General features: G+C 39.7%; 1 protein-coding gene across 3 annotated transcripts in view; it reads left to right on the top strand.

Annotated features, from left to right (window-relative positions):
- The window catches only part of NKAIN3 (sodium/potassium transporting ATPase interacting 3), a 409,270-nt gene that overhangs the window by 294,140 nt on the left and 101,559 nt on the right, over nucleotides 1–13,571 (top strand). For all 3 annotated transcript variants that reach the window (XM_032470214.1, XM_032470215.1, XM_032470216.1), the window contains exon 4: nucleotides 12,524–12,721. In XM_032470214.1, coding sequence (XP_032326105.1) covers nucleotides 12,524–12,721 — 198 coding nt within the window. The remainder of the gene's footprint in view (nucleotides 1–12,523; nucleotides 12,722–13,571) is intronic.

Raw genomic sequence — 13,571 nt, 5'->3', positions numbered from 1 at the left:
GACCTTTTGATTTTAAAGTGCGTATATTATTTATTTTATTTGAGAATCACTAATTCCTTCAATAAGCATTTATTACACATCCACTCTATGTTTGGCACTAATGACACAAAAATGAATCCATGCCAACTCCTGAGGAACATAAAATTGGAGGGTAAGACAAGCCATAAAAAGATAAATTACACTAATGTGAAAAGGGTCAAAGGGCAGGAAGACACATAGATTTGCCAATAGTGGTAGTTTCTCAATTGACTGGGATTTGCTTCTTGTTGCCAGTAGAATGCTGAGTTCATGGGGTGCTTTCGTTACAAAGCTGGACTCACAGTAGGAAAAAAAATAGGTGTCCTTTTGGATATGAACTGGCTGTGTCCAAGTCTGGACAAAGACAGTAGAAAAATGTCACTGGGGAGGCACTGCTGCTGCTACTCCCACCTCATGAGTCCAGAAAGATCAGAACGTTGATTGCCTTCCATTAAATATTAGGCACAGGGTGGTCCTCAGAATTCTTCCAATGCAATGTTTAACCTGTGTGTGATGTGGAAACTTAGATCAGAGAAGGCTAGTTTGGAATCTGTCGTTCCCTCTTCTTTCCTATGCAAGTTGAGCTCCTTGGAGTCTTCTCCACATTATTCTGCTTTTCCCAGTTGTGGGACAAGAGGCATGTGTGGCAGCGGGTGCAGGGGTGAGGCAGAAAGGTGGGGAAGACCTGCCATCACTCCATGAAAAATCTAAGAGCCGTCAGAAGTAACTAGCCTTCTGAAAATGGACCATATTCTTGTTACTGAAGTTCTTCCTTCTGTTCACTGGCAACTCTGCATTGACTGGGAACCTGGTTACATTCTCTTGGGAACTAGCCTTTGGCATTTTAGGTCACAATGAGAAGTTCAGGGATGAGCTAGTCCTATGAATCACTGTCCAACAATCAGCTGAGATCTTGTCTGTTATTTTTACTCTAAGCATCTGGCTTTGTTCTCAATTGAGTCTCAGCAAAATGTCCACAGATAATCCATTTGTCTTATGCTTTGCCTGACAGGTGAGTTTCAGCCATTACCAACACTGATGCCACGGGCTGATTGACATGCTTTCAAATCTTCTGAATACATTTCTATCAGATGTAGGAATTGACCTAGCAAAAAGTTACCACAATTCACACACAAACATAAACCAAAGCCCTCATTTTATGTGTAATTATGGCCAAATTGGATATTTATAGAACTAAGAAGCTGTAATTTATACATCCCCAAAATGGGATTTTTTTTTTCAATACTGAGAATAATTATATAGATGGTCCCCAAATGTTTTCAATAACAATTCTTGGTATTTTATGATGAGATGATGGCCCTAACATGTTTAAACATTCACAGTAAATTATAGGAACATCTTTATTTCTAAATGTTAATAAAGAAATATGCATCGTGTAGTGCATTCTATTACAAGCTATTTGAATTTGAGAGCAGGATTCATGGTCATGAGTTAGTATAAATGACCAAAGTATATTATGAATCATTAAATAGCTACAGAAATTCTCAATGGAATTATTATCTTGTAATTCAAATTCTGTTTTTCATTAATTGTATGTAGTGCGTGGCTCTCTGACCCATGGATTCCAAGTTCACTGTCCCCATAAAATTCCCTTTGCTCCTTGGCCCAGACAATTGCTCTTTCTTTGACAATGGCAGCATTTATTTCCTCTCCTTTATTTCCTTCTAGCTCTCTTTTCCATGCACTATTTCCCAAAGCCAATGATGGCCCAAGCCATCAAGTTACCTGGCTTTCTACTGCAAAATTCTCGCATTTGTTGGATGACTCAGAGAGAAACTACTGTTTAGATTCTGGACAAGGGGAAAGGGGTGAGAAGAGGAGGGAAATTGTTCTTCCCCACGTTAGCCTGCCCACTAGAAAAGGCAGCTGCTGTATCTTGTTAGCAAGCTGTAACTCTGAGACATGTGATGTCAGTCCATCCTTACCCAGAATGCATCAGTACGCAGTACACATGTACCCCTGCCCTTCCTTCCTCACCAGTCTCTACTGAGGACCACATAACAGAGAGCATGCTGGTTTCTAATAAAGGGTGAGATCGTGGGGAGGGGATAATTGGGAAATTTCTGCCCTTACAGAATTTATGTCACACGTGTTCGCCAATTCCAGTGCCTTTCTCATGACCTAGTCTGCCTTGGGGTCCGATAGCCCTCACCAGACTCACATCTAGAAGCTGAATTTTAAATACATAACTTTCCCCAAATAGAGGCAGATGTGCCAAATAGCATAATCTTCTACTGAAGACCACCTCAATTTTAAAATGTAAGGGAGCTACCTGGACTTTTAAATTGCAATTTTATGGAACTTGCCTGGAGTATTACAGTACTGCTCTTTGGCGTGTGGCCTGGAAGGACAGAATGTTAGCGGTGAAGGAAAATGGCATGACCAAGGCTGGAGAGTGAGTGCGAGTGCCTGTCCTTCTATTTTAATTCTCCTTTGATTAAAAGTTTAAAAAAAAATTTTTAAGTCAGCCAATAGCCTGCAACCCAAATTGAGATTTTTTATTTTTGACAGTGAGGCTATGATGAGGAGGCAGGCAAAGTGCCTTTTCAGTCTCATTTGCCATGTCTGGGGGCCAGCTGCTGCCCTTGAGGGCTACGGGGCCTTCTTCCCCAGCCAAACGGGGCCCTTAGAAGCACTGCCCTTCACCGAGGAAACAGACCTTTAAAGAAAGAATAGTTCTGACAGTAAAAAGAAAAAAAATCTTCTCCTGTTTGATCTATTTCTGGAAAGTCTCCAAACTAACTTTGGAAATGCTAGACTTCCTCAAAAACTGTGTATCTCACTCCCAGACTCAGAGACAAAAGAGCTGGACCCTTGGTTGATCAGATCTTCCAGCCGCAGGGGCCATGTGGGAATCTTCTGATTACTGATTGGACCACCGTCCACATCCCCAAACCACAGCCCCCACACCGTGCCTTTCAGTCTGCACAGAGCTCCTGATGTGCAATATTTATCCTCAGATAACGAATAAGAAGCCACCATGCCTTGTCACTGATGGGCAAACTGCTCGAAGCATCGTTCTTAAAGATAAACTCTATCAGACTGCGTGAGTCACTTCCTACAGCAATGGCTCTGAATTAAAGTCGTTCTAAATACCTCTGTTCTGCACTCACCAATATATTATAATTAATATCGATTATGTATCTTTGGATTATAAAGTGCTCATGAAGAAAATATGAAAATATTTCTTGGTACAATGACGAATAGAGAACAAAGACTATACAGATAGCATTTCTGTTAAAGAGATGAGCAAGAAAAAAAAATGTGTGCACTCACTCTCAGAGAAGATCTTGTGACCTAATGAGATTTTTAAGTGTATAATGACCTAGATGTATATATTTACAAGGAGGAAACCTACACTGTTTGAAGTCTCCTTGTGTTCAGACAAAGGGGAAATAGGGCAGAGCATAGCCAGGCACCACTGCCACTCCAGACACTGCAGAAGATGTAGCCACTATAACTACCCACATCTCTTGAAGATTCCATCTGGCAAGATTCCCCCTGGAAATAATCCCAGCTCGTGGCGAGAGGGCTGTTTGGCGGCTAGCAGCAGAACCATCAAAGGGGAGAGGCTTTCTCAGTTGTGTGTGAACTCGTTCAGGTACTTACGGAAAGTGTAGCTAAGCGTGCTTTTGGACGAGTTTGGATGTTTTAAAAGTAGCTGCTCTCTGTAAGGCCAGTCAGACATTGATATGCCTCCCCATGGTGTGAAAATTGAAAAAGATTCAAATATTCTTTGGAAAACTTCAGATTCATCTTTAATTAAGGAAGAGCTAAATGTGGTCTTTACTTCATTTGGGGGAATTACAATTATTGGGATTAATCATTACTAGTAAGAATTCACTTTCTAATATGATTTAATTAGTAGTTTGGACGCACCCTGAGCTCCTCAGGACATTAGGAAAGATCCTTCCATGACTCAGCTTGGGGTTAAACTATAGCCTTAAATAGCATCCCCCGCCCCATTCAAAGAATTAAACAGTGATAAAATAAGCAGTGTTCACTATTTAGGTAGCTCCTTTGAGGCCCTGGGCCTTAAATATTTGTGGACTATGTGGCTAGTGACACCTAATCTTGCTTAGATGGAGGACAGAGAGCTAATGTTGGCATGAAGCATTGTCAAACGTGGCGTGATTACTCACAGTCATAGCAAGAGCTCTATGAAGACATGAAAAGAGACAAGATTCTCAAAATGAGTACTGTGGGTAGATGTAAGCTTTTATTCTCAGTTTAGCCCCTTCCCCCTGAACATATGTACACACACCAAGACTTGTATGGAACACGAGAAACCCCAACGCAGTTAAGAACGGGCTGACACCCATCCCACTGCCACAGTGGAACTCCAGCCAGAGCTGTATTTGAGTCATTGTCTCAGAGACTTCCGGATCCCTAGAGGCTGCCTCCTGCAAGCCGTCCAAGGTGGTTACTCTGCAACTTGAGATGGATGGTGATAGATGCGAACCTTCCAGAGAGATTTTACCACATCCAGGTTGGCAATTAATCAGACCTCTTTCCAGGCTTCACAATTATTTTAGCAAAGGAAGCAATTAAGAAAAACAATCTTCCTTTGCAAAGGGTTTTAAACCACACCAGGAGCCACATCCATGGGTCAAAATACCAATTCTGCCCTCTTTATCAGCTTCCTTTCAACAAGGGAGCAACTAAAAGGACCATATGACTTTTCCTCTTTATTTTTTTAAAAGGATTCTATCCTGTTAAAACAAGTATCTATTTTTTTTCTCTCAAACAAGGAATTTTCCTCCCAAAATTGAAAAATGAGTAAGGGTATTCTTTTCAGATGGTAAACTTAGCAAAAAAAACCCCAAAAAAACCAGACTGAATAGAAAAATTTCTGTTGTGCAAATGAAAATGTGAGCATACATGCATATGCATGCATGAATTATGACTACAGCAAACTATAAATACAACACATTAGTACCTGCACGAAGCACAAAGGTAGCACAATTTTATGGTCTCAAAATCCTAATTAGCATAAATGGCATAACACTGTAATCAAATAATTATTGATTAACACAAAGACAGAGAAGCCAGATGTCTTGAATGGGCTTGGCAATTAACTAAGTAAACTACAGGTGTTTAAAATTCATAGATTGCAAACAAAATGTGTACTTATTGTGAAAAAATCACCTGTAGGCAAATCTTAGTGCCATCAGCCACAGCAGTTACATACCATGAATGTCAATATCTGTGAATGTACATTATACTTTTACAAATAATGTTTGAGGCATCACTGGTAAGAAATGTTTTTTTCATTGCATTGAAAAATGTTGTGACATTCCATGCACAAATGCTCAGCTTTTGGAAGGCTGTTTCTGCAGGGACATCCCTGGTTCTTCCCTATGAACCCGACGCACCTCAGTAGACAAACCAACGTAAAACACGACAGGTGTGTACGTGAGCTCGGTAAATTCAGAAGGGTAAAACTGCAGAGTCATACGGCGTGCCCATTTTAAACTTCTGGATGTTACCACTTTATTCTGTTTAAGGCTGATCATTGTCCTGTGGATGAGGGGAAACCACGCCACCTGGACAGTGACAAGCGTAGCAACTTTGATCACTGGTACCAGGATGCTGTCAGTTCTATTAGCATTTAAAAGACACAAATTTGTGCTTTGTTGATCCTTTCTACTGTATCTTTAATTCATTTCTGCTTTTATATGGTTCTTTGTCTTTCAAAGAGGGCGATGTTCTGTCGGAGTTCGGCAGGTGCTCTGGTTGGCTGAGTGGGTCCGTAGATGTGAGTCTTGGTGTACTTGTGGGAGAGGGTGAGCCACGAGCATCCTTCTACTCCACCATCTTGCTTCTCCCTCCATTTCTGCTTTTATATGTTTCTGATGCCCTTACTTTACATTCTTTGAAATAATACTCATCTTCTAACACAAAAGAGACTACATGTTTTCTTCTATTTGTTGTCTATCTTCTCATACTAGAATGTTAGCTTCACTAAAGCAGGGATTTTGTCTCATTTGTTCATGGATTAATCCCTGATCCCAGCACAGGGTAGGCACATAATATACATTTGTTAATCAAATCTGTATCTACATCTTTTCTTCTCATATAGTCTTAACTTGTTATTCTTAAATCTTTGAACTACCTGCTTAGCTCATTAATTCTCAGCCTTTATTCTTTTCTGCTATGAATATTTAATGCCATAAATTTTTCCCTGAATATCATTTTATGTATATTTCACAAGTTCTGAAATTTATTATTATTTTTATTATTATTATTCTGTAAGTGCTGTTTGACACTAAAAAAGAAATCTGTATTATGTACTTTGATACTACCTGAATTAACTATTTAATTTTTAATAACCAATTGCTAATCCTTATAAGAATCAAATAATTTCATTATAATTTGTAATTAAAAAAAAATCCTTTCATTCCTTCTACATTTATCGCCTGGCGTTCACCAGTTAGGTAGACTTTACCTCATCAATTGGGTTATCTTGATACATAATTCCTGCTGGAAAGGCACAATAAATGCCTAATTCCTTTCCTTTTATCACTCATTTTTCAAGTAAAGTTGATTTTTATAATTAATAAACTTCCTTTTTTAGAGCAGTTCATAGCAAAACTGAATGAAAAGCACAGAGATGGTATTGTTTAAAAAACTCCTTTGAATGTTAATATCTGCCTTTCTTTTCTGAGCATTATGGAGTCACAGATCTTCACTGATTCAATGCGTTTGGTCTGCCTCATTGTTCTTTAATGCTCAGATGATCATAACATTAACCAGTGGGAGACCCTTCACACTGGCCCCAGGTCCTTTTAACATGACTCATCAATTTGTGAAAGTTTTCTTAATTTCTAGCACAAAGATATATTGCACACTTTCCTTGTTGCTTCCTTCACCACACCTGGATCTGGCATTTCTCCAGGGAATAACCTTGGTTCTTTTTAGTGAGGGAGCGTGTCAGAGAGCACGAACCGGAGACGCTCACTGCTGCTGGGATGACGTTGTTTCCAAGCCATTTCAGTGGACAGAGATCTCACACGCACACACACACTCACATGCACAGATACACATACCCACTCTCACACACACACACACACACTCACACACATTTTATATAATAATTTTAAATCATGAGTGCATTTTGATATTTTCCATTCAGTGTTAGCATCACATACTTTTTTTCCCAGCAGTACTTACATGTAGAAAGTGCCCACAGTACCAAACCTTCAAAGACTGACAGGCAGGAGCGTATACTAATCCTGTAAATGAAACAATGAATATGTACACTTCCAGACTAAAACTGTACTAATCCTAAAATTCAGCTAACCCAGATATGAATACAAATATATGACTCAGCAATAGTTACTTTTTCAAGTGCTTTTTACTGTGGGGCTAAGGTATTCAACTGATTGGATTAAAAGATCAGAACAAAATAAATGAACACAAACATGATACATTTTAGTAAAAACTGTATACTTAACAGCGTGACTGAATGCACTAGAGCCACAACTCAGGGCATGATGTTAAAAGTTGTTTAGATAACATCCGGAGGAAGTTTAAGTGAACTGATGTCATCATTCTGAGGACTAATTGATAACAGGCAATATTTTCGTTTTCGTTTCTAAAGTAAAAAAACAGATTAAAATATATTACTAAAATTTATGTTACCAACAGGAACAGTAGACTGTTTTGCAGGTCACAGTATTTACATTTATTTTCTTTGATCTCATAACTGACTCTTTTCTCTTACATTGAAAATCCTCTTTTCTAACACTCTTTAGCGTGATGCCTTGTTTTAACCCACGTATAAGGAAAATGGTTTTAAAATGGTAAATTCATATAAATACACAGATAAATACTGCTTCCGTGCCCCATGTGTTCCCCCTTTATGGGGCTGGTGTGCACACTCCCCAGCAGTTGACTTATTGGCTGTTGAGTAACTGGCTGGCTCTGCCCCCTCTGTCAGAGAACTGCCTTCAGCAGATGGGTGCCCTCCTGCTCAATCAGACGCTGGAGTCGCCTTCATTTATCTCTTCTCATCTCCACATGCTATTCTGCCTCCAAAATACATCACACCCCTGTCCTGCCCCTTCTACGGCTGCCCCCTTTCCTTACCTGCTACAATACCCCCCTAACTGGCTTCCACCTCTGCCCCAGTCAAATCCATTCTCTACACAGTTCTTAGAATGATCTTTTGAAAAATGCAAAGCAGGTGAGACGAGGATTTGACTTCCCAGCTGGACTTTATGTAAAATCCCGACTCCTCATCAGGGCTTGCTTCCTACGTCTCCTGTTAGTTCTGTTTGCATGCGACACTTTCCCCACATCTTCACGTGTCTGGTTCTTTCTCATCCAACAGGTCTTGGCCCAAATACCCACCATGAGAGACGCCTTCTCTGACCATCTCTTATAAGATAACTCCACTCCTCATCCCAGTCACTCTCCACCACGTTATTGCCTTTATGTTAGTTTTTAAGACGTATAAGTATTTCTGTCTACTTTATTGCCTGTGTTCTCCACTAGAATATACGTTCCGTGAGGGCAAGAATAAGATCTTACATTCACTCTTAAATCCCAGTGCATAACTCGTTTTAGAAACTCCATAAGTACCTGCTGAATAGATGGATGAGACTTCAGGGCTTCCCAAAATGGCTCAGTCTAGGGAATTAAAGCCCAAGAATGAAGACAGAAGGCTTGATTACTTTTAGCTCTGCCTCTGGCCCCTGATCAATAGTAGACAATTGAAAAGCCCCAGCGATGCCTAGTTGTAAGGGTAAGAAATAGAAAATCAAAATCAATGGCCACTGCCCCCTCTGCAAACCTTCCTCAGTTTCGGCACCAGCAGCACAGGCCAACACCGTCATGATGTGCGGGTGGCTTGCAGAAGGATTCTGTAAGAGAGCAACGGCAGATGGCAATCACTTTCCAATGGAAGCTTGGATGCCTTTTAAGCCTGTCTCTAAGAGCTGCTTTTGATGTAGGAAAATAATATACACTGGTTGAGATATTTGAATTGACACTAAGTCTTTGTATTATGGGCTCCAAACACTTAAGCCTCACTAGCAAGCACTGTGTTTGTCCCTTGTTACATGGATCTACAGTACGCTCTGAAATGTTTGATGCTTGGGTGAAAAGAAAATAATTGGAAATGTAAGAAAGTTGTTTCAACTTTCCCAGTTCCTATTCTGAGATGAACAGTCCTTCAGAAGAAGTTTCAATTGACATGAATTCTATTATATAAATGTAAACTCAAAGCCGACTCTAAAACTGAAATCTATTTCCTTAAATACATGTGGACTTCTCCTCAGGGTCACATTTTCACTTCCAGCTGGGCTGGCTTATGATCAAAGAAAGTGAAAAGACAAAAAGCGGATCGCCATGTAAGATTGGATTCAGTGACCCTTTGAGCCACAACTAAGGAGAAAGGGGAGAAAAATGAATATTATCAGAGGTTGGGAGTCCATTTCTAGCAATAGAGAGGATTAGCTAAAGTTAAATTAGACACATACAAAAAAGCAGATGATTAAAAGAACAAAGAAGAATAAGAGTGAGTAACTCCTTGATTAATGAAAATTTATAGAGTGGTCTACTATAATAGAAAGTGAACACTGAATTCTTCAGGACGTGAGCTAATTCCAATACGGTGGCTACACTTACTGCAAATAATGTGGGCAGGCATGTCCGCATACCCAAGTTAATGAACATTTCAAATCATTCTGGAAATGTCTCTTTTTTAAAAAATTCAAGTATTCGAAGAAAATGGGAACAAGTTTGGGATTCACACTAATGAGACGAAGGGGCTTGTAAACATTTAATATTTACCTGAGTAGATTATTTAGAGAAGGGCAGACATTCTGGAGTAATTTTAAGTCATAAGGTTGGGAGTGTGAGGAGATACAGCCAGTATCTTATTCTCCACATGTTCACTCGTGTTCTCCTGTGCACCCTTGAAGCCATCATCCCATGTTCTTACCACCTTGACTTCCACACTTCGTGAAAAAACATCAAATCATCTGTCTCAATCCCCTCAATTCCTTGAAATCCGTTTTTTTCACTCCCAGCACTCTCCTGGTATTGCCCCACGGATCTGCAAATTCACTGTTGTTGGTTTGTGTGTATGTTTTGTTTTAGGAGGCTTTTTGACCGTGGTGTGACCAACTGCCCTGAAATTCTTCCTCCTGTTGGCCTTGACACTGTCTCTTCCCAGGCAGTCCCCACACCTCCCATGTTTCTCCTCTCTCTCCTTGCTTTCTTTGTTTTACCAACTGTCCTTTGGTAATCACACACACTTGCATAAATACAAACACCATTATTTACATCTTTTAAATTCTGATGGCAAAGACATTGCTTGTCAATTTTTTTAACCATAGTGTGCTTAAATTATCAGATAATATTTAATGCCAAGAAATGGAAAAGAAATGACATTTGAGCTACTCATAATTATTTTTAAGGTCACTTTGTTGATCTATGGTTTAACACTAAACCATGTATTTCAAAACTATAGGCTTTGCTATGATAACCGGAAGAGTCAAGAAAATAAGTGATCTTCTGTATTCATTTATTTAGTTCTTTTTATTTAAAAAAAAATTGTGGTTTTCTGAGTTGCATTCCCTCTGATGTGCCTCATGCAAAACTGAGTTGATTATGTGTTGAGTTTTTTTTTAATGTTTGATATCTAACTGTCGAAGGAGATAGAAATCAGACACAAACTTACGATAAAACTTTATTCCAAATTTAATTAAGAGTTTAGAATTTTAAATATAGTTTGATGCTGTTGATGTTCTCATTCAAATTTTAATACAGCCATTGCAAAAAATAATACAGTTTATAAATATGTTATAGTGCCAGCAAATTAAGTGAGAACCACACTGAGAGATTTTTATGAGTGTAACAAACATGTACCATTAGTTCTTAAATTCACTTTTGTTTTATTTGGGTAATATAAATTTTAGTCAAAGTCATATTGAAAGGAACTTACAGCCCTGCAATAGAAGAGGCCACTGGGTAAGGACACTTCCAGAACAGAAATTGCTATGAATTTTGAGATCATGCTAGTTCATCCTGAACCTGATGAATTCTATTAAGATGGGAAATCATAGTTCTTCTGTAGTGACCAAGACTAACTTCCAGAGATTAAATCTAATGGCCAGGAAAGGGATCAGTGTGCAGTTTGCCTGCAGGTAAATTGCCTTGTGTTAAACTGAATTCACTCACAAGAGCAATTATTTTTCTGTAATATTTTCTCTCCAGAGGGTAAGTATAAATGATACATGTAGCAAACTAATAACCAAAAAAGAAAAAAAAAGATGATGGAAAATGTCTTATTATCCATAAAATGCTGTAGCTGTGATGGTAACAGAATATATGTAGCAAACCAACAACCCAAAAAAAAAAGATATAAAATGTTTTATTATTGATCTAATCAAAGGCATTCTTATAATGATTCTTGGAATCATTTGTGTTGAGGTAAATCTAAAACCATGGAAAAGCTGCCTACTAATGTGAACTGGAAATGTTTCTCATCTGAAGATGCAGGTACCACATAGAGCAGAGGATAACAAGGGAGGGGTTTCCACTGACCTTGTCCAGGGCAGGTCTCACGCTGGTCAGCTAGAAGTTCAAGGGCTTTCCACTTTGCACCAGCTTCCCCTAAGTTTTCAGAGTTCCAAATTCAATTTCTGACACTTAGGAGTGTTCCATGCCACTGAGGTGGGGATGGTCCTCCGAGCGGCACTGGAATGCACAGATGAGCATCATTTGTCCTGGACAATCAGCAGGCAGCCCCTGGGCGGCTAAGCAAAAGTGGTGCCCACTCCGCATGTCCCCCTGGCACTAGCGACAGTGAGCTTGATGGGAGTGGAGGCTGGGAAATCGACCAGCTGCTCCTATATCCACGGCTCCCTGCAGATCCACATCCTGGCCTGTGGTCTGTGGGCACCCTTGCTCTCTCTCCATCACCACACCTCCTCAGGTGTCCACAGGGGCGGCCATAATCTCTAATTTATCTGAGAGTCAAGAGTCTTGGTTCCTCATGTATTCTTTTCAAACCATTGTTTAGGACAAAAGCATTATAACCTTAGTCCTTCATAGCTGACCCTCCACAAACACTAAGGGCAATAAATGTTAGCCCATGAGGATAATTCTAATGACAATGAAGCAAGAAGAAAACACAGAAGAAAATTTCAGTATAGACAAAATAATTTTAAAATAAGCATATGAATTTTTTAAATAAACGTATCATCTCTGGATTTTTGATGTGTGCTAACCTTAAAATGTTATTATTGGAAGAATTCTATCTCCACGTTGAATAATTATAACCCCAGTGAAAAATGAGCCACTTAGCCATACGATACATGTGGCCATTGCTCGCTTTGTCTTTCGTCACTTTTTACTTGAAATTTAAACCATTTCAGCAATTTCATCTCTCCTGAATTCGTCTTAACGTGAAGAGCAAAGATGTGATGTGATATGATGGTCTCCTTTCTCTCTCTTGTCTCCTACCCACTAGGATACAGATCTAATGACATTCAACATCTCTGTACACCGGTCGTGGTGGCGGGAACACGGGCCCGGCTGTGTCCGAAGGGTGCTGCCCCCGTCAGCACACGGCATGATGGACGATTACACGTACGTCTCCGTCACGGGCTGCATCGTCGACTTCCAGTACCTGGAGGTCATCCACAGTGCTGTTCAGATTCTCCTCTCTGTAAGTACCTCTTTCGTGTCTTTGTCTGATCAGGACTCTCTGTAATGGCATTTTACATCTAACCCTTCCGTCCACAGTCCCCTGGTAGATAACGCCACAGGTAAGAACATGGAACAATGATAGTAACCGCTATTATCCCAGCATTCGTTATGTTTAATGACAGATTGCATCTTTTTCCTCTTGGCATCCAGACACTTTGTTTTTAGAACCAGTTAGTCGCTATGGCTTCTAACTTGAGATAGAACACACAAAATTCAGTGGGATTGTGTCACTTTTCCCCAGAAGCATTGTCCATTGGCTCCTCCCTTCTAACACGCTTCTGCTACTGCTTCTAGTTCCAGTGCATTCTTTTCCTAAGGCGCGTTAGCTCCTTATGTGAATGAACACTTAGAGAAAGAAGGATCAAACATACCCGCTGGCTTTCTCAATCTAATAAACCTCATATTTATGATTCCTTGAGAAAATAAATTCCTCCAGAGAGTCTTACACGTTTTAGTGCCTAAAATTTGTTGTGAGGGTACAATTCCATATAGAGAAACAGAGGGGACGTGGCTTGATTGAACTACAGAAGACTCATGTGCTGGGAGTTCCTTAATGATATTTACTCTGTACCTGGTTGTCCCACCCACAATTTGATCACATTGCAGAGTGCAATTCATTTAATATATATCCATCATCAATAATGCTCTTTCCTTGAAATCCAACAAAGATGTGGCATTTTGTTTGAGTCAATGAGCAATAAAGCCGTTCTCACAATCCTTTTCACATACGTCAGCCATCTCAGTTCTTCTAGCCAACTGGTTAGAGTCAGAATAAGAGATACAGGCTTAATAATAAATAAACAGATGAC

The sequence above is a fragment of the Camelus ferus genome, chromosome 29 (genome assembly GCF_009834535.1).
Source record: "Camelus ferus isolate YT-003-E chromosome 29, BCGSAC_Cfer_1.0, whole genome shotgun sequence".
NCBI lineage: Eukaryota > Metazoa > Chordata > Mammalia > Artiodactyla > Camelidae > Camelus > Camelus ferus.
This window is presented reverse-complemented; position numbering and strand designations above follow the sequence as displayed.